The 22,144-nt window shown below is 40.4% G+C and overlaps 1 protein-coding gene across 4 annotated transcripts in view; it reads right to left on the bottom strand.

Moving 5' to 3' along the window:
- Positions 1–1,558: 1,558 nt before the first annotated feature.
- Positions 1,559–22,144, bottom strand: part of MCOLN3 (mucolipin TRP cation channel 3) — a 34,117-nt gene continuing 13,531 nt past the window's right edge. For all 4 annotated transcript variants that reach the window (XM_048859783.2, XM_048859785.2, XM_048859784.2 and 1 more), the window contains 11 exons: positions 20,366–20,519; positions 19,602–19,686; positions 19,427–19,523; positions 18,655–18,754; positions 13,693–13,805; positions 13,460–13,609; positions 10,675–10,776; positions 10,441–10,563; positions 9,272–9,478; positions 8,494–8,624; positions 1,559–7,797 (listed from right to left, as the gene is read on the bottom strand). In XM_048859783.2, the coding sequence (XP_048715740.2) occupies positions 7,791–7,797; positions 8,494–8,624; positions 9,272–9,478; positions 10,441–10,563; positions 10,675–10,776; positions 13,460–13,609; positions 13,693–13,805; positions 18,655–18,754; positions 19,427–19,523; positions 19,602–19,686; positions 20,366–20,519 (1,269 nt within the window). In that variant the 3' untranslated portion in view covers positions 1,559–7,790. The remainder of the gene's footprint in view (positions 7,798–8,493; positions 8,625–9,271; positions 9,479–10,440; positions 10,564–10,674; positions 10,777–13,459; positions 13,610–13,692; positions 13,806–18,654; positions 18,755–19,426; positions 19,524–19,601; positions 19,687–20,365; positions 20,520–22,144) is intronic.

Here is a 22,144-nt window from a genome sequence, read left to right as displayed (position 1 = left end):
CCACAGACAAGGGCAGCATGTGGCAGAACTGCCTGTCCCACCCTATCGTACCCCACCTCCAGGAGCCACTGCCAGATATGCTGGTCACTTCCGGGAGCAGTGTGGGGCCAGGGCAGGGGGGCTCAGTCTTTGGCTTCAGCCCTGCTAACCCCATTAAAATGGGATTGTGACCCACAGTTTGAGAACTGCTGCTCTACAGCCTTAGTTAAGAGCCACATGGCTTTTAGCTCATGCAGTAGAGGCTCATGCACTAAGCTCCAGAGACCACAGGTTCAATCGCGCTCACCAATGACTGGGATCTGTTGGTGTTACAAGTGGGGGCTCATCTGGGATTTCAGCTGGGAAGTCTCTGAAGCTCGGGACGCGCCTCCTCCGCTAGGGGAAGTATGTAACCCACGCACTTCCTAGGTGGGGTGTTTTGTCCCATCTAGTGGCACTGAGACCACTTAGAGAGATTAAGGAGTTTGCTATACAGCCTTAGATAAGAGCCATACAGGCTCATACACTAAACTCCAGAGGCCCCAGGTTCGATCCCATCTGCCAAGAGGACAACCGGGGTCTGTCGGCGTTACAGGGGCAGCACACGAAGCCACTTGGCTGCCCCTGAGCCTAGAAGCCAGAGGGACACGCCGGTTGCTTCTGGGAGCCGCCCAAGGTAAGTGCTGCTTGGCTGGAGCCTGCACCCCCTCCCGGAACCCACATCCCTGCCCTCCAACCCCCAGTCCCCCTGCACCCAAACTCCCTCACAGAGCCCGTACCCTAAACCCCCTCCTGCACTCCAAACCCTTCATTTCTGGCCCCACCCTGGAGCCCTCACCCCCCCATACCCGAATCCCTTGCCCCATCCTGGTGAAAGTGAGTGAGTGTGGGGGAGAGCAAGCAATGGAAGGAGTGGAGGTGGGGCAGGGACAGGGTAAGGGTGTTGGGGTTTGTGTGATTAGAAAGTTGGCAACCCAAGGTCAACCTAACTTTTTAGTTAGCTAACTAGCTCCAGTTTAAAGCCCCACTTACTTTGAGCTAGAAATTTGTGTGTGGCTAGGAGTCAGGTTTCTGGGAAAACCATGAGCTAATACTTCAATAAAGACAAATAGCTGGACAAACTTTTTGGCCTGAGGGCCTGTCAAGGTTCCTTCCCCACTCTGAACGCTAGGGTACAGATGTGAGGACTTGCATGAAAAACCTCCTAAGCTTATCTTTACCAGCTTAGGTCAAAACTTCCCCAAGGTACAAAATATTCCACCCTTTGTCCTTGGATTGGCCGCTACCACCACCAAACAAATACTGGTTACTGGGGAAGAGCTGTTTGGAAACGTCTTTCCCCCCAAAATACTTCCCAAAACCTTGCACCCCACTTCCTAGACAAGGTTTGGTAAAAAGCCTCACCAGTTTGCCTAGGTGACTACAAACCCAGACCCTTGGATCTTAAGAACAATGAACAATCCTCCCAACACTTGCACCCCTCCTTTCCTGGGGAATGTTGGATAAAAAGCCTCACCCATTTGCATAGGTGACCACAGACCAAAACCCTTGGATCTGAGAACAATGAAAAAGCATTCAGTTTTCTTACAAGAAGACTTTTAATAGAGATAGAAGTAAATAGAAGTAAAGAAATCCCCCCGTAACATCAGGATGGTAGATACCTTACAGGGTAATTAGATTCAAAACATAGAGAACCCCTCTAGGCAAACCTTAAGTTATAAAAAGATACACAGACAGAAATAGTTATTCTATTCAGCACAATTCTTTTCTCAGCCATTTAAAGAAATCATAATCTAACACATACCTAGCTAGATTACTTACTAAAAGTTCTCAGACTCCATTCCTGGTCTATCCCCGGCAAAGCAGCCTATAGACAGACAGACCAGACCCTTTGTTTCTCTCTCTCCTCCCAGCTTTTGAAAGTATCTTGTCTCTTCATTGGTCATTTTGGTCAGGTGCCAGTGAGGTTACCTTTAGCTTCTTAACCCTTTATAGGTGAGAGGATTTTTTTCTCTGGCCAGGAGGGATTTTAAAGGGGTTTACCCTTCCCTTTATATTTATGACAGGGCCACATCTGGGTATGGAAATTGTATGGCAGGCCATGAATGCTCATGAGGTTGGGGTGCGGGAGGGGGTGAGGGCTCTGGCTGGGAGTGCGGGGCCAGAAATGAGTTCAGAGTGTGGGCGGGGGTTCCAGGCTGGGGCAGTGGGGGTTGGTGACCTCTGGCTGGGGGGTGCAGGCTCTGGGGTGGGGCTGTGGTGGAGGGGTTTGGAGAGTGGGAGGGGGATCAGGGCTGGGGCAGGCTCAGGGATACAGGCTCTGGACGGAGCTTACCTCATGCAGCTCTCAGAAGCAGTGGCATATCCCCCCCTTTGGCTCCTACTCAGAGGCACAGCCAAGTGGCTCTGTGTGCTGCCCTGTCCAGAGGTGCAGCCCCTGCAGCTCCCATTGGCCACAATTCCTGGCCAATGGGAGCTATGGGGGCAAGGGTGCGGAGGGGACATGCCACTGCTTCTGGAAGCTGTGTGGAGGGGCTCCTGACCCTGCTCCCTGGCAGGAGCGGGGCAAGCCCCAGACCCCGCTCTCCAGTGGGAGCTTGAGGGCTGGATTAAAACGGCTGGACGCAGCCCGTAGTTTGCCCACCCTTGGTGTACTGCCTAGCACTGGGGGGTGCTTATCCCTGAATGGAGGTCCCAGACTCTATTATGTCTAAATAAAGGTTGTATTAAAACAGGACCTTGAGGAGTCCTGTTAACTAACAGCATTGCAGTCAGTGGAAAGGGTGATATGTCATCATTAATGTTAGCAGGTAGTTACGGATAACTCTGTGGTTCCATTATCATTTTGTTGATATATTAAACCCAACTGTTGTGCTTATTTAATATATTTATTAACAGGATTCTAACTCAGGTCTAATCCCTCTTCTGCCATGATCTAAATGTTTAGCCACAGCAAGCTCAAAGTCTGATAGTTTTCTCTAGTAGGGAAGCTCATTTTTGAGCTATTTCCTCTATTAGATTGAATGTATAATGGCTCATGGTTTAAACCAATAAGAACAACAGGACCCCAGTTTCTGGAACCTGGTTTGACTTTTTTCTTATTGACAGTTGTGAATTCCAAGGCCAACTCTTTGTTATACCAAAGAGAAAATTCACAGATAAAAAAACATTCTATGATTTAAATTTGTCAGATTAAAGCAGGATTTAGGCAGATGCTACATGTTGTGTCCAAAAAACAAAACATGCAGGTATCATCAAGCTTAGTTTTAGCTGCCAGAAGAGCTCTTTCTGGTTGAGACTGGTACAATTAAAATACTCAGAGTATTGTTCCCCTGGACTTCAAAGTCCCCAGTGCTTTCAGTGGGAGAAGTTCAGGCCCAAGTTTTTTGAACATCTAAACATTACCTATCCTAAAGTTGTCTTTTGATAAATCTTGAAAAAAAATTAAAGGAAAAAAGTGCAGATAGTATTTCACAATATATTTAATGAGTCCAGCAGCTGGAATAGTGCAAGCTCCATTAATTTTTATTTGATTATAGTTTTCTATTACAGTACTCTAAACACCACAAAACAGCTTCTACAAATAACTCAAAGGAAAAAAGTGTCCACTTCAGTTTGTCCAGGTTGAAGTTGACCAGCCACCAAGAAATAAGTAAATATTGACTACACAAACTTAGACCAATGTGGGGGGGGGGGGAGAGTAGGAAACAGACTTTCTGGTGGGGCCAGGAACAGGCCCCACATTCCTTTTCAAATCTGAGTTTTTAAAGTACTTCAGAAGGGGTCTAAGTTTATACCTCAGCTTTTTAAAGGAAACACTTTGAAGTGCACATACAGGCCCAGATCTTCAACCCTACCTAGGTCCCTAACTTGCATTGAAATCAACAAGATTTAGGCACCTAAATACCTCTAAGGATCTGGACTCTAACCCTTCAGTTTAATATTTTCACACTGGTTCCAGAGGCATGGAACTCAGGTTATTGTCCCCTCCATATTTCAAACCAAGTTGAGTTGTGGATAGAGGTAGAGAGCATGGTAGGTAAAACTCTTAAAGAGGTTCCAATGTAAAACAAAATATCCAGCTCACTCCTCCTGCAATCTCTGCTTCACTAAAGTCTTTGGGTAAGGATTAATAAATCCTGCCTCCTTTAAGGTAATTTTGATAATCATGATTTTAATTTTGGAATAAAGTGTTCATAACTTTCAGGCAGAGTGTTTTACGGGAGAGGTCGAGGCAACTGCTACAGAAGTTTAGGACAGTTATACAGCACCTCCATACCAAAACCTAGAGAGTTCCCCTTTGCAAAGTTTATCCTACAGAGCTGTTCCCAATTTTCATTTGGGAGCTGTAAGATGGTGTCCGATTACTCCAGCAAGCTGTAGGGTGGAACAGAGGATAGGATTAAACTAGCTCATTCTGAATAGCTTTACAGAGTTTGATTAAGCCTCATCTTACAGAGTTGTTAGAAGTTCTATCCTTGCTGTAAAGGGAGCAAGGCAACAATGTTAGCATGTAGAAAGAACAGGATAGAGAATACTGAGTTGTGCCATTATGTAATTAGACAGTGCGCCTTTACCCGAGTCTGTTTTCGGTTCACCCTCTCTCAGAAGGGATGAGACATTTAAAAAAAAAAAAAGTCCAGAGACAAGAGCCGAGACATAAAAAGGCTTCTACGTAAAAGGGGGGGTGGGGAGGGAAGAGAACTGAAGAAAAGAGTGGGATTATTTGGGGGAGAGATGAATAAAGGGAAGTCATAGTTATACAAATAGCAGTATAGCAAAGAGGAAATTGGATTCTAATAAAGGAGAATTCAGTACTGAAAGTAAAAGGCAAAGTTACTACGGATTGAAGGAAACATTTCCTCTCAGTGGGTAGTTAACCAGCTGAATTTGTTATCACAGGACACCATTGAGACCAAACAGCCTAATAAGATCCCAGAAAAGAATGAGATATTTATATAGGTATGGACATCCATAACTTCATTAACAAAATAGACAAGGTACAAAGCTTTATGCTTCAGGGCACAGGTCAACCACTAACTAACAGGAGTTAGGAAGAAGCCTCACCTAGGGAGCAGCTATGCCACAAAACAAAACACTGCCAAGCCTTCCAGCGAAGCATATGTTATTGGCCACTGCCTGAGACAAGAAGTTGCAATATAGCATCAAAGCAGCGATGCATCTATGGCAATGTCTATGTTCTTTCCTGGTTTAGACATGCCAGACATTATAGTTAATATTTTCTAACTATAATTCAGTTTTGTGTAAGGCACAGGAAAGGTGTTTGAGTTGTTTCTACATTTGCTGTCTTTTAGTATGCATATCCTCCAACTCCAGCTTTGGAACCCAGTATTCCTTGTACTTAACCAGCATATTTGTTGCTCAAAATAAGTCATCTTGAACCTTCATTCTCTAATTAGCCAGAATATTTGTTGAGGAAATTTGGCTTCTGCGTTAGATGAGGACAAGGAGAACATGGATTGATTAAGATTCAGGATTGTCAATACAGGCTATTTCCAAGAGCACATCAAATACAAGATCATTGGTTCCAAGAACTGAGAAGTCTGGCTATAAAAAACACCACAAGTCCAAGGTGAAGAGTACCTTGCCACTGGCTTGTGGCTAGGATAAGCTTGTTCTGCCTCATATGGCAATATCAAGGTATTAGAAATTGGGAGAAGACTGCACGGGAGGGGCTAAGTTGTGCAATGGGCCCTAGCTCTTCTTTAGTCATCCCAAATTACTTACAGGTGTTCCCTCTGTATTAGGGCAGTAACACTGCTCTGCATTTGGTTTTTGCTGAATTATGCAAGTCTTAGCAGACTGGTTTAAAAATCAAGAGAAAGTTTGAGGTCATCTAGGTTTATGAGGAAATAGGAGATATCAGGTGGGAGAGGTGGTGGTCTTTCAATGGTTTATAATGGCAGATGCCCTCCCCTTCAGATTTCTTTGCAACTGCAATAGTGCTTTTTAAGTGGTGTGTACATTATGCTTAGCCCCTTTGGTACGCAAAAAATTGCAATCTGTGCTTACATGCTAATGAACTTGTTTCCCCAAACAGCATTCTCAAGAAAACCAAAATGCTGGTGAAATAAGCCTTATTAAAAGGACTTCCTAGAAATTTAGTTTAGGGAGAATTTGTTCTGTCTGTCCCATTTCTGCTACCTATTGTATGTGGTTGGCCTCTGCTGAGTGGGAACCTATTATGATTTGCAGAAGTGGTACTCCTAGCCTGACTGTTTTATACCAGAAAACCAAAGAAGGATTAAGATGCAATAATTCAATTAGAAACGCAATAAATGTATGAGCTAATCTGGTACAGACCCAGAGCTAGCATCAAGAGTTTAGGTATTCATTTCAAATTAGTCCATTATTTAATCCTTGCCAGAAGTATAAGGATACTGGTCATGAAAAAGATGAATTAAAAACTGACATCTTAAAGTTACTCCTGGTTCACTCAAGATTTACTTCAATTGCAAATGTTTATTTCAGCACTTTCCTACAAAATGTAAACATTCACCCTGAACATATTTAGCATCTTCCAAATTTGTGCATAGCATATAAAGAACATTTCACTGTACAGTTTACTACACCTATAGGATTTTTGGTCTTACACATGCAATCATCTAAAATATGCTCCTCCATTTTTCTATTCTGCTTCCCAAGTGAACAGATTATGGAGAATAAAGCTTCAATAAAAATCCGGTTCCAAAGCAAGAGGATGGACTAGTTAATAGCTCAGAATTGCAATATTTGAAGTACTGTATCATAACAAAATTCTACAGAGGACCTTTGTGACTACTGCATATAATAGCTGTCAAATATCCACTTTCCAATATCTGGGAGTCAAAATCTCCATACATCTAATTTAGACTCCAGAAATAGTCTAAGGTCTAGTATACTAGGAGGAAACATTTAAATGAAAATGAATATTTTGGAAGTACTTTTGTTGCTGTTATGTTTATTTTCTCCCTTACCTCACCTTTATTCTTTAAAAATGTATGTCAGCATTCTGTTAAGAGACATGAAAGGCTACATGCCTGGTCCTACCCAGTGGTGTGTGTAGTAAGCTATGTAAGGTTCCCCCACTCATCTCTGCCACCACACTTCAACCTGACCTACCTATCCCTGGCTATATACTCTGGCCACTCTGAGACGAGACTGCCGGTCATGTCAGGTGGTATGGCTTGTTTGCACAAATGCCCACTTAGTTTATGCCCTGAGCCAGATTTGAACATTTACGTTAACCCACTACACTGTCTCCAGTGGCAGTTTATCTAATGTGTTTTCCTGAAACTCAGTTTGGGTTGATTTTTTACTATTACTGTAGGTAAATAGAAAATCTGAAGAAACTAAAGGCCTTTGGTAAGTAGTGCTGTAACTCAATAAATGAATGCTACTCCATACATAAAGCCTGTAGTGTTGAGGACCAGTTTTTGTTTGACGTTGCCATTGTCCAGCTGTAACTTTTGGATCTATTGGAGAAATATTGTTGAATAGTCTAGTCTAGCCAGATCACCGTGCACAGCCAGTTTTATAATGCCCTTTGCATTCCAGTGCAATTCTAACTAGATCATCAGACAATTAGAGCCATATGCTTAGAAAAATACAACCTAAACTAGAGATAATGGTCAATTAGATGTCCAAGTTTCACAAACTTCTGTAACAAGTTTATATTATTTTAAAGAAAAGAAAGTTTGAGCTTTAAGTTCAGGAATTTTCCAGCTATTTTTTCTATCCAGTTCTTGTGATTAGTGTGCGGTTTTAAAAGGTCTCCAGAATACATTCCCACATTCTTGTAAATATCTTCGTTAGGACCTTCAAGAAAGAAAGTTGTCAGCAATTTGCAGGAAAGTAACATTTTTAACTTGATGTAGTTAATTTGGAGTCTTCAAAATAATGTAGATCTATTCCTTAATGACCAATACTACTGGAAACAGAAAGATCACGTACAATACAAGGTGACTGAATTACTCAGTAAGGTGGTAGAGAAAAATATGAAGTCCTTGGCACAAAACATGTAAGATTCTATGAATATTCCTGAGCTGAAGCTACAGATTTTACGGTTCAAATCCCCAGATGGGCCACTAACTTTAACACCTCCATTGGATAGGGCATCTGTAAGGAATGTGTAATCTCTGGATCCAAACAGCAGGAACCCTTATTTGAACTAAAGGGCCAGGCCCATTAGTTAGAGGCAATAGCAGACTCAAAAGTCTGGTCTGGCCACTAGAGCAGGACAGTTATCTATTGCAGTAGCTTGAATAGCTGCTTTGATTCCAAAAGTTGGGGCCTGGAATAATTTAAGTTAAACATTTTAGATTTTGCAGTATTTCATAACATAATCCAGTTGACTAAGAGGATAGCCTATTTGTATGATAGTACAGGACTCCTAAAGCATTAGAAAGCCACATAGTTCTTAACTGAGAAAGTATTTCTGATATGAAATCTTGGTGAGATGGTATGTTATATGGCTACTTAATAATATGTAGGCAAATAAAGCCAGATGCCTACCGTTTACAACAACAGAAGATCGACACAGGACTCTCCTCTTCTAATCTGTATCGGCCTGAGTTTGGTAGGTCGTTACACTGTGATATAAAGTCATGGAGTTCCGTCTCTGGAAAGCCATCTTGCTGGTAATGCTGAAGATTAGTCATTCTTAGTTACAAAGCTGAATTGTTGTATATAGTCTTGCTAAGATTTAAATCCTTCCCCTCAACACTAACCACACAATTGTGTAAAAACTGGATTTAGAAGACTGGACACTCTGAAGTGCGGTAGACACTGTACAGAAATATTGATAGATTTTTATCCTTTCACTTTTAAAGTTTGGGATAGGGAAGGCCGATTGCTTTTGTCAAAACTAGGGCAAGGTGGGAAGATAATCTCACAAATATTTTAGTCACTCTTCCTTAAGTTAGTTTTCGGAAATCTTTGATCACTAACATTTCAGGAGAGAGAGTTATAAATTTAGGTTCTAAATTCATGTAGATGACTTCTTCTACCTCAGTGCTTTGGAATACATTGTAAAGTCTGGATGCACACCGACTAACCTATTATACTTGTTCCCTAGCCAGAGAGATCAACTAGCAATACTGCAGCTGCTGAAAGGGTTTTCAGTAGAAACGTTTCTGTAAATTTTTATTCATATTTCAACTTTAATTACCAGATAGGTACATGTACTGGCAAAAGCACTGAATGCTATGGGTTTTGTATCAATATCATAGTTGAACATGCAAACCATTCTTGCATTTTTCTTCTGAACCAGAGAATAAAAGACCATGCCTACCTTAATTGTTTCATATGTATCGGTGATCAGTGCAATGAAAAGACTTAGCACCATATAGATGAACAGGCTGATGAAGGAGTAGAGGTAAAGCCGACTAAATAACCAAACCAAGTAACTTTTCTGATGCATTTTTGCAAATGTGGCAAACATGTCATCTCCATTTATAAGTGAGAAAAGGCATTCTGAAACCATGTTCAGAGAACGGAACTAGAGGAGAAGGGGAAACCAAAAACAAACATTATTTAGTACCATCCAGTTACTGTTTGCTGCAGTCTTAGATTTAAAATAAAGTGAAAAGCTGTTGAATATTGCTGCTCAGCAGTCCTAGACTCTTTACAAGAAGCATGAGATACTGTAACCCAAATCAATTCCTCCTTGTGTAGAGACCTGCAGAGCAAAAGGTGGCTACAGGCAGGTCCTGGCATAGCAGGGAGAGAATGCAGGATATATCATTGCAAACCGATATGACAATATGCACTGGTAGACTATATCCAGGCAATAGATGATTAGTTGTCTCCAACCCACACAGTCAGATTGGTTCAGCTGTGAACTAATAGCAAGAGTAGATATGCTGACTTTGGTGCCTTAGTTCTTATCCCTTTAAGAAAAAAATCTGAAAAATTTGAAAACAGAAGTTAGTCTTGTGCAAGACCAAGTTATTTCTCAAAACGTTGCACAGAAAGCCCCAGCATGTGATTAGGAATCAATCTGGCCATACTTCTGACTCAGGACTCTCATAATGGTGGAGAGGAAAGTCTGATCAAGTCAACATTGTACTTTGTCAGCCTTCAAAACTATGACAGATAAGGCTTTAGATTCTTTAAAAAGACTTTCATATTAGAGAAAACCTTGAAACTGTGAAGCTTAGCAGTAGCTCTCATAATTTAGACACTTAAACTGAATGAATAGAATTCATTTCAAATAAGTGGCCTTCAGACTTTGTATTGGTGATCCCTTTCATACAGATAGCCTCTGAGTGTGACCTCCCCCCTTATAAATTAAATATTGGGGGGGGGGGTTAAATTTAATGGTTGCTTGGGTTGTCAGGTCCTGAGCTGCCAGCTTGCAACCCCCATGTAACCACCTTGCGACCCCAAGGGATGACAACCCCCAATTTGAGAACACCTGGTTTAACTCATTCAGTTTAAAAACCTCAAATATTACATTACCTTAACATGATATGGCCCTAGTACAATCCAGCCACAGAAACAATAGCCCAGATAGATCATAGCAGCACAACAGCAGAATCTAATGACATTGGGCAATGCTGACCGTAGTGTCAGAATAAGCAGCTGCAGAAACCAATATTAACAGTTAGAATCCAGCCAGATATTTGTTACAGTTGTGTGGTAACAACAAACAAAATAAATACCAACAGCATGGAGATCCCAGGAGATCCTTACATTATACTTCTGAAAGAAACCTAGGTATCGAATAACTCCAAGCCACACAAGCATGGTTGAGGTTCCTAGGAGAATACTACAGACATCATAACTTGTCAGACTCTATATAAAAAAAAAAAAAACAGGAAAGAACAAAGTGTTAAAAACCATACAGTTGACGAGAAACCTCCTTTTTGTGCTAGCCTAGGATTTGGTCATTGCTACAACAATCTGCCAAGAAACACTATTTTCCTTGAAAGCTTCCATCTCCCATTCCAATACTGACCAAAACCAATTCTGTTTAGTGGGCAAAATTCTACTAAATTTTATAGATTCAGGCAAGAAATGAGAAAACATTTATTTAAATTTAGTGCATCTCTCACATGTGTGACTAATATATAAAGTATAGCCATCATGTCCAAGAAGTGTATTTTCCTGCCCAAACAAAATACATCTTTATGTAAGAGGAAGAATCAGGTCTAGCCAACAAGTAGGACAGACAAGTGCCACAGTACTAGGAAGTTACCAAAGAGAAAGATAGCTTCTAAAAACTGAAGTAATGATCACAGAACTAGATTAATATTTTGCTTGTGTTCCACTGGTTTTCCATTCTGTCAACACCTACACGCATTGGCCTACTTTCATCCAACTTAATACATTCACTATCCTGTTTTTAACTGCAGTTCTACTTTGAAAGGCAACTGTGCAAAAATATGTTTTAAAGGTTCAGATCTGAGTAAAAACACAACAGCTCACTTTAGTGACAAAAAGTTTTCACTTTTTTTTAATTCCTGTTAGGCCTGCAGAACCAATACAGCAACACACGTGGGTAGACTCCATTCCTTCTTGTGTTATATATCAGCTGCTTCATTTGTTAAGCTGCACTCAGCTACATTTATGCAAACTTGCTGAAGACAAGGGATGCACAAAGTGTAATTTGACTGGCAGAACTGTCAGACAGTGTACAACAAGGAAGAGATGTTTATTCAGATTTCAGGTGAAATTTGTAAGACTTGCAATGAGATGCCTCTGCTTTACTTGTGAACTGATTACATATGATCTAGAGGCTTAGAAAGAAGATGAACCCCACAATCCCAGGTTTTTACCAAGCCATTTCATAAGAAAACTGCAAGATGTCATCCAATGTGCTATCAGATATACTCCTTCTTGCTCTCATGCTTGGATTTTCCCAGACCATAAATCAATTATTCATTTTTGCATTTACTTCTTACCTTCCTTTTATTTCTAAGAATTGAGCTTATAGCTCCTATAATTGGTAGTTGGGTACTTCACAAGGATAATTTAAAAACAGTAATCAGCACCACCAAACTGGATTTTCAGAATTATTCTTTGGTCACTGTAGAGCAGGGGTAGGCAACCTATGGCACACGTGCCAAAGGCAGCACGCGAGCTGATCTTCAGTGGCAGTCACACTGCCCGGGTCCTGGCCACCGGTCGGGGGGGCTCTGCATTTTAATTTAATTTTAAATGAAGTTTCTGAAACATTTTAAAAACCTTATTTACTTTACATACAACAATAGTTTAGTTATATATTATAGACTTATAGAAAGAGGCCTTCTAAAAATGTATCACTGGCACGCGAAACCTTAAATTAGAGTGAATAAAATGAAGACTCGGCACACCACTTCTGAAAGGTTGCCGACCCCTGCTGTAGACTAAAGCTTACAGGCATGCTGCAAAAGCTAATCTGCTGGAGTTTTGAGGGCAAGTAGCATTAGGTTAATGTTAAGGTATTTCAGGATGGAATATTTTTCCAGTTCTTGGTTGATTCTTATTGGACATGGGTTATAAATCACTGTGCATTTTTGTATGATTATTTCATAGAATATCAGGGTTGGAAGGGACCTCAGGAGGTCATCTAGTCCAACCTCCTGCTGAAAGCAGGGCCAATCCCCAATTTTTGCCCCCGATCCCTAAATGGCCCCCTCAAGGATTGAACTCACAACTGTGGGTTTAGCAGGCCAATGCTCAAACCACTAAGCTATCCCTCCCCAATTTAAGAAATTGAGCACCTAGACCCTAGGATAGGCACTTCTGTAAGTGCAAAAGAAATATTAAACAGTAAATATCAACTTTGGCTGGTCCACTAAGATAGAACCTCACCCACCTTGTCTCTAACTTCTGTTAGAATTATTTGTAATATGGAAGCAAGTAGTTTCAGATACAAATAGAAATACCAAAAGCTTAAGTGGTAGCACCAGAACTGGTTAGAGAAGATATCTAGGTAGCAGAGATTCCACACATCTAATTCTGAATGTGGGTGGGTGCAAATCTATTTTGTCATGTACTGTAGCGGAGATGTTCAGAACTCTTGCAGGCTGAAGCCTGCTTAGTTACTGGAGATTGGAAGCTGGAGTTGCAGTGAAGAGGTGTTTGAGAAGTACCTCTTTCCTTAAAACAGTTGTGGGTACTGTACAATGTTGCACAGAAAGTCTCACACACACACACCTACCTACACTGAAAAGCCAGATATATCAAATACAACCCTACATGGGAGGAGGAAAAGGGAAAGCGGACAGTGAATATAAAATTTTATTTTTCAGAGTAAAATTTCTTAAGAATGAAGAGAATAGGCAGATGGGTGTCTAAGGATATTCAGAGTTCTAAAGTCTAATGGCCAGTCACTGCTCACCTGAAGTGAAATGCCTAACAAAGTTTATTTTTGGGCCCAACTAGTTGGAAACCTCTAAGGGGGTACTGCTTGGCTATACTCAAGTATTCAGACTGGGATGGAATTTCAAAAACAAAAACAGTTTTGCTTTTACCTAGTAGGTGAACATCTTACCTTTGCTTGTATTTCCATTTTTAGTGTTGAGCCAACAATAGTTAAGACATCACTAACAATAATCAGGATGTACCACCCATTGACAAATTCCATTTGATCAGTGAAAGATACTTCTTTCTTATAATGATGTAGGAAAAAACTTACAAATTCCTAGAGGAAAAAAAGAAAAAACAGCCACAATCAAACTAAGTTTAAAAGGCTCATAAGCATTCCTGAGGACAAGTTATACCCACCCTTTGGAGCCGAAATCCTTTAACCACTGATCGTGTGCAGAGGATCAATGAGGCTAAACAAGTCAATATGACAAAGGCATCAAAGATCATCATGTAATGAGTATTCTTTTGTACTGCAAAAAAACCAAGAACAAAAAAAAACACCCACACATGTTTATAATAGTGCACAAACACAATAAATTTTGCCTAAGAGTATCCATTTAACTCAAGTCTGAATCACTATGTATATCCAGTTTGGATTAAGATAAGCTTTACTGGGTGAAACTAAGTCATCAGAAATGTATGAGCATGAAGTTGATGAGTGTCTCAGTACGATAGATCAACACTCACCAAGTTGTAGGCCTAAACATACCAGTATATTGCACTTATGCTCAAGGTAGGCCATCTGGCAAGTTATTTCAATATTAACGTACCTCCTGCCTCTCTCAGATTCAAGATGAAACAGCTTTCAGCTTTGTTTATAATATATTTAATTCTTCAGTGGCATTCTTGAGCCAGTTGTACAGACAGCACGTTTTACTGACCTTGTCAGTGCTTTAAGGCATGAGCCAGTCATGTGAATACTTGGAGCAAATACATAGTTGCTAACATGATAGAATTACATTTTTCTGTTGTGCATTTGCAACTTAGATTTGAACAGATATAAAAGACAGCTGTATAGACAGTCATGCATTACATTGACTGAATATATTAACAGTATTAAACTGACTAGTGCTTCTCATTTAGAAATCCTATAACCACTCCAAGGTTTCCTTAGATCACAAGCCAACATGATTTTACAGTATCTTCTTGAAAATGAACAGTTGCCTTAAAATAACCTCATGTCATAATATTAGAGGAGTCTCCAGTGTGCCATGAGAGCACGAGATACTGTTCCTCATTTTACAGTGACAGGAATGGAAGCCTTAAAAAAATAAATAATAGACATTCAGTGGCAAAGTCAGGAACTGATCCCAGATCTTCTCAGGTCCAGTCCAGTGTCTTAACCACTGAACCATCCTTCCTCTCCCAGAGCAATTCAGGTAACTGTTACACAGTTGCATAGACAGTCAAGACCCAAGTAGAGTAACTGATGTTCAACACAACTTATACTAAGTCACCAATGTTGCTTTTAATAAAGAGCATATATTAAGAGTGAGAGACATAATCAAGACATTTAGACAGGCAAAGGTTTGCGCCAGAGCTATATGTTAAAGGGTTCAAACATTTTATCCTAGAGTTTTCATATAAAGCTAACATATTTGAAGCCAGATAACCATCAGAAAGAAAAGGATTAAAGTTCCAGTACTAAAATCAGGATGCTTGCTTTAGACAACCCCCATCTCCCACAAAAGGTATCCTAGTAATTACATTTGTGTTTAAAGTGTTTTTCAGAGACCAAAGGCTCTACAATTTATTATTAATCCAAGTAGGTTTTGAAACAAGCAAGCTATCAATCTAAAATAGGGTAAAGTGCTATCTGACTTCAAAATGGTGCCTGCTGCACCATTCCACAAAGATACACATTGACCTTTTGGATATACAAAGGTCTCTGCCATATATGTAGCAATGTGCTCACATTTGAGCAATTTTTGCAACTTAATTCAAATGGATTAAAAAAATTATGTTGGGGTTTGGTTTTTTTGGGTTGTACTTGTTTTATGTTTCATGACTGATTTGAGATTAAGTTACAAAAGAATCCCCTGGATTGACCTGTAAAAATAATGTTATTGTGATGCACATTTTAACAAAGTAACACACCCTAATATGGATTATCACACAAATCTGATATAAAGCACTTTCTTTTAGCACTGCATAAGTGATCCATTCGAGCTAGCATGCCATCTAGGTGAACAGTTGGTGAAAGGCAGCTAATGGGGCTAATTGAAGCAGGGAAGAACTTTTTAACAAAAAGGTTTCACAAAACAGAAGTGTTTTTGAAAACTATTTTGTTTCATTGCCCTCTCCACTCCCCCTTTTCCACTGAACGCAATAAATTGAGGGCCAGGATGGGTTTTTCCTCCAACCAACCAAATTTTCTCCTCCACTCTCAGGTTTTTCCTTTTGCAACTGACTTTTTTTTTTTTGGGGGGGGGGGGGGGGGCGGAAAAAGAGTCCAAACGTTTCAAAAGTTAAAGTGGAAAAGTAAAAACCTGGATCTCATTCATCCTATTAGTGGCAAAACGGGGAAGGGAGAAATAAAATGAAATCTGAGAAAAAGCCATTTATAGAAAGTGTCTGGTTTAAAGAATGATCGGAAATAGCCTAAGTGTCAAAGTGTTTTGACCAGCTTGAATATCTACTAATCTTAAATTGGTTTGAAATAGTCATTAAGTTCCAACATGTGGTGCGGGCTGTACAAGACAATCCCTGCCCCAACTGGTTTATAATGCGTGTAAACACTTAAGATATTTGTTAAATACCATTGGTATGAACAGTATTGCACATCACAACTTGATTTCAATTAAATCAAATCCTTGGTATGGTCAGTTACACATGCTAAAACTTAGGTATATTTCTAGCCACTCCACATTAATACAGGTGAGGCACCTTCTCTTGGATACAGCCTTTGAATATGTTAGAATAAAAGAATTACTTAAGAACCAGCTTTATTTTTCACCACTATCATTCAGCTTTGGCAGACTTACAGTGCGAGCCTTTTTGTACTAAAGAGTCCCTAAGAACATTCTAACTCAGTATGGCCAGTGATCCATCTAGGCCAGTATCTTATCTTCCAACAGTGGCCAATGCCAGATGGGTCCGAGGGAATGAACAGAACAGGGCAATTGTAAAGTGACCCATCCTGTCTTCTAGTCCAAGCATCTGGCAGTCAGCAGTTTAAGAAAACACAGAGCATGGGACTGCATCCTTGACCATCCTGGCTAATAGCCATTGATGGACTTCTCCTCCCTGAACTCAAATTATTTTTTGAACCCCATTATAATTTTAGCCCTCAACATCCTGTGGCAACAAGTTCCACAGGCTGACTGTGTTATGTGAAGAAGTCCTTCCTTTTGTTTGTTTTAACCCTACTGCCTATTAATTTCACTTGGTGACCCTTGGGTCTTGTGTTATGCAAAGGGATAAACACTCTCTCCACACCATTCAGGATCTTACAGACTATCATTACTCATCTCTTTTCTAAACTGAACAGGCCCAGTCTTTTTAATCTCTCCTCAGATGAAAGCGGTTTGCTACCCTTAATTATTTTTGTTGTCATTCTCTGTACCTTTTCCCCATTTCTAATATATCTTTTTTTGAGATGGGGCATCTAGAATTGCATGCAGTGTTCAAAGTGTGGGCAAACCACGGATTTATATAGTGGCATTGTGATTTTTTTCTTATCTTATATATCCCTTTCCCAATGTTTCCTAATATTCTTAGCTTTATTGACCACCACTGCATGCTGTAGATAGTGGTATGAAGACAAATGCTCAATGACTCCAAGATCTTTCTTGAGTGGTAAAAGCTAATTTAGACCCCATTTATGTATATTTGGGATTATGTTTTCCAATATGTATTACTTTGTATGTAGGCAGATGAAATTCAATGTTGCATTTTGCTGCACAGAGATTTTGAGAGATTCCTTTGTAACCCTTTGGAGTCAGCTTTGGACTTAATGATCTTGAGTAATTTTGTATTGTCTGCAAACCTCACTGTTTATCGGTGATCTGGAAAAAGGGGTAAGCATGTTGAACAGCACTCATCCCAGTACAGATCCTGGGGGGCACCACTATTTACCTATTTCCATTCTCAAAACTGACCATTTATTCTTATCCCTTGTTTCCAGTCTTAACCAGTTGCTGATCCATGAGAGGACCTTCCCTGTTATCCCAGGACTCCTTACTTTAATTAAAGAGCCTTTGGGGAGGGTCCTTGTCAATGGCTCCCTCAAAGTCCAGGTACCCTATATGCAGTGCATCACCCTTGTCCACATTTGTTGATCCCTCAAAGAATTCTAATAAATTGGGGAGGCATGATTTCCCTTTGCAAAAAAGCAGTGTTGACACTTCCCCAGCAAATCAGAATTAGCAGACACAGATGAACATATTATGTACTATAGTTTCAACCAGCTGTCCTGGTACTGAAGTTAGGCTTACTGGCCTGTAATATCCAGTACCACCTCTAGAACCTTTTTAAAAAACGGACATCACATTATCTATCCTCCAGTCATCTGGTCCAGATTCGGATTTAAATGATAGGTTACAGACCAGAGTTAGTAATTCTGCAATTTCATATCAGAGTTCCTTCAGAACTCTTGGGTGAATACTACCTGGTCCTGGTGACCAGGGCAGTCCCTGGAGGGGGAAAGGGGCTGTAGGGCCCGGGCAGCCACCTCTCCAGCCCAGGCCCCACCCCCATTCCACCCCTTTCCGGTTTCCCCCGAGAGATGCCAGAGCCTCTAACCCCCTAGGCTGCCCTGGACCCTGCGTCCTGAAGCGTGGGGCAGTTGCCCCAGTCCATCCTATGGATGGGACAGCTCTTCTGGGGACTTACTGTTTAGTTTATCAAGTTTATTCCAAAACCTCCTCTAACGACAACTTAATCTGGGACCGTTCCTTGGATTTGTCACCTAAAATGACCAGCTCAGGTAAGGGAATCTCCCCCACTTCCTCTGCACTGAAGACCAAAGCAAAGAATTAATTTGGCTTCTCCACAATGTCCTTGTCTTCCTTGAGTGCTCCTTTAGCACCTCAAATCATCAAGTAGAACAATTATATGTTTGTGTTCTCAAAATTTCAGGTGAAAGTTCAAATGTTAGCGTTATGAGCAGAAAGCTTCTTTATAAAACCTAAATTTGAGACCAACTCTGTGGACAACACCTCTTTACATAATTCCTCATATTAGTTGGCAAGATGAAAATGAGAGAAAGAGAGAGAGAGATGGAACAACCCCATCCAGAGTGGATGAATTCTGTATTAACATGACAAGAGTTTAAGTCATCCATAAATGTTTAAGTATTTTAACTTAGTTGTTACTTACTCGATCCAGAAACGTGCCAGTCTTTACATTCCCTGATGGCAATATCATTGTCCAGACTTATTTTAATTCTTCCACTATGTGCTTTGTTATCAAACACTATCTGTGTGAAGAACAGTGAGATTTTGTATAAAATTACAGGTACTTACATAAAAAGTTTAGAAAGGTTATATATATATATTTCATAACAATGGCCCAAAATATTCTTAGGAGGAAAATTAGGATGCTTGGAAATAATTTCAAACTAAGATAATCTTCAAATTTATGTATGTAAATATGTAACAAAGGTAAAGTCTGATTGATTAGTTATTTGCTATAATTACTCGATTCTATTTGTTGGAATATAAATTAAGTCAATAATTTAAGTTACAATCCCATTCTAGTCTGAACTGCACATAACCATTCTTAGAAGGGTCTCTTTAGAGAGAAGAGAAAGTTGTTTTTTTTTAAAATATATTTGTAGTGTGCTCAAAGGTGGAGGTTTAATTTCTTATACTTGCTGTCTGGTAGCATTTAGGCTCTCCTGTTAAACCATTAACTATCAACAAAGGTTGGCAAAATGTCTTGTGGCTCCCACAACACCAACCTTCAACTATTTATAGGCTACTGTAAGCGATAGCAGCCCCCTCTACCCACTCTCAAGGATAACTGAGCTCTGGTGCCCAACCATGTTTAAATATATGGTAGGTATAGTACCCCCCCTATGAAGATATCAAAATATGCAATAAGAATTATTACTATGGTGAATACAAAATACATTGAAGTATCCACTTACTGTCAAAGTAAAGTCATAACAGTCCGGGAGTTCATGGTGACGAACTGTCTGGAGATTGACTGCTTTCAGTTTAAAGGTAAGCTGTACTGTTACAAGTCTGGAAGGCAATTTTGAATTAACTTTTCATAGTACTAGAATCTCTCTCTCTCTCACACACACACACACTCCACCTCACCTATGGAAGTCCAGAGTGAAATTGAACTCGTGCTTTCCCAGTGTTCTGTTTTCCAAGGGCATCATTGGCTCAACATAGAAACATTCTGCCATGAACAAAGAGGCACAAACACCACCAGGTGGATTCACTGTCAGTTTAATTTGTTTTAAACCACCAACCTCCCGTCAGTGGGCATAAGAGCTTTTGACTAAAGAAGTCAAAATAGCATACTCTCTCTCTCTCTCTCAAATGGATCAGTCATTTTAGAGATCAGTTTGCAAGAGTATTGTCTTTCTTGCACTCCAACTCAATGCATTCTTGACTTAAGACATACTTAAAGAATTAACGTTAGTTATTTACTTCCTTACCTCACAGGGATGTTGTGATGGTAAATGCGTTAGTAAATGCATTAATAAATGCAAGAGGCTTCATAATATGGTGATGGATGCCATAGAAAAGCCTATAAATCAGTCAAAATACCAATAGCATTGGCTAAAGCTAGTGCTACTTCCCTCAACATAAAGGGCATTAGCATCACAAGTAATTTTTTTAAAAAGTTACAAAGCTTTACGCATTTCACAAATGTTCGGTTACAGTAAAAAGTTTAGACAGACTAAATGATCACAAAATCCAGAACGGATTATGCTGGAAGAGAAACATTTGTAGATTCCATGACAGTTTAACACAACTATAAAATACTGATTAGGTTTGGGGAAAATTGAAAACAAAAACGTTTACTGAGTATAAATAATGAGTTCAGACAAGACATAAGGTAGGTGCGTCACCAGTTTCAATGTTGGGGTCGATATCAAAGGTGTCATTTCCAGGACAGATGCTGCCTCGCTTGTAGAACTGTTGACAGATTGCCATAGCTGTTTGTTCTGCTCCTCTCCTCTCATAAGCATGATTTCCAACAGATATGTGGCGCAGCTGTAAGTACTAAGTCAAAACAAGATCATCAAACTGAATTCGAGGTCATGCCTAGGCTGCTACATCTGAAAAAGCTAGTCAATATTCATTTGAATGTATACTACAACCATCTCATTGTTTAAACGGTCACCTAAATAATTCAGAAGGGCTACACCACACTCCTGAGCTGGACTTGTCCACTAATTTCAAGAGAGTTTTGCCTGGGCAGAGAGTTCAGGATTAGATCCTAAACAAGCAGCATTTTCTATTAAAGTTCTCTCTTTACAAGTCCCTAGGATGAGGCTAATTCATTATTTTTAAAGCACTTGGAAATCCTTGGATTAAAGCCATTAGACATGAAAAGTATATGATAAACCTTTGAGGCTGTTGCCTCTGAAGTCTTGACACTGGGGCATGAAGATCACTAGGACATAAGAAGTACCATCTTTTTCCAAATAGTCATTGAAGGTCTTCATCCATCAATCTGATTCAGGATTGGTTTTATCCCAGGCATATGGCAATATTGTAGTTTGTTGCTTAGTCAAAATGTACATAAAAATAAGCTATTTGGTTTGACAGTAGAATTTCATTTGATCCTGGATGGACAGTGGGCAGATCCTCTCATGTGATGTGGTGATGCTGTAAAAAGCAACCACACTAGCACATTCTGGCCAGAGACCTAGCATACCTGACTCTGGTATACAGCATACAGCATGTCAGGTTGTTCCCTCTTCACACACACTTTCTCCAGGTCTGTTCCTGCAACTCTAGGAAAATATTCTCTTTTTCTAAACCCTTTTGCTCTGTCTAAAGTTTTTCTATCTATGACCCTTATTACTGTAGTATCAGAGTGCCTCACAGGCTAACATATATACCCTCACACCCCCCTATGAGGTAGGATGGGGGAACAGAGGCAAACAGAGGCTTAAGTACTTGCCTAGGTCACACAGGAAGTCTGTGGCAGAGCAGAGAGTTGAACTTGTCTCCCAAGTCCTACACTAGCACCCCAACTTTTCTAGTCAGACAGCACCATGATAAGTTGTCCTCTTGAATTTTAAAATTGCAATCTTGTAAGATATTGAAGAAATAGGATTGTATCCCTCAAACAATTGCCCAGAAGTTTGGAATGAGAGAATTGTTGTTCTTCAGCAGCTAAGGGCTAGATTCACAAAAGGACTTAGGCACCTAAAATCTCAGAATCAGGCCTCACTGGGATTCACAGAACCCCCGTTCAGCTGCTTTAGGTGCCTAAAGTTACAAGGCATCTAAAAATTTGCAGTAAAGGTTCTCTCTGCACCTACATTTCTCTGTGCTCACACACTGCAGCCCCTTGCAAGACTTCTGGATGTGTAAGCCCCAGAGCAATGCATAAACCAGGAAACACAGGCCATCCTACAAATTCACCTGTGGGGCTCAATCCAGAAAGTGCCTTCAGAGCTCACCTACCAGATTGGACCCCTATAGGTTAACTTACACTAGACGACCTACCTTATAACTTTTAGCCCAGTGGCTCAAGTACTCACTTGCAACGTGGGAGACCCCCAAGTTCCCTTTCACTTGAGGGGGAGAAGGGATTTGAACAGGGATCTGCCACCTCTCAGATGAGGGCCCTAATCACTGGGCTACAGCCTATAGGATATTCTGATGTAGGGCTC

The sequence above is a fragment of the Caretta caretta genome, chromosome 8 (assembly GCF_965140235.1).
Source record: "Caretta caretta isolate rCarCar2 chromosome 8, rCarCar1.hap1, whole genome shotgun sequence".
Taxonomy (NCBI): Eukaryota; Metazoa; Chordata; order Testudines; family Cheloniidae; genus Caretta; species Caretta caretta.
Note: the sequence above shows the minus strand (reverse complement) of the source record. Positions and strands in the feature narration are given on the sequence as shown.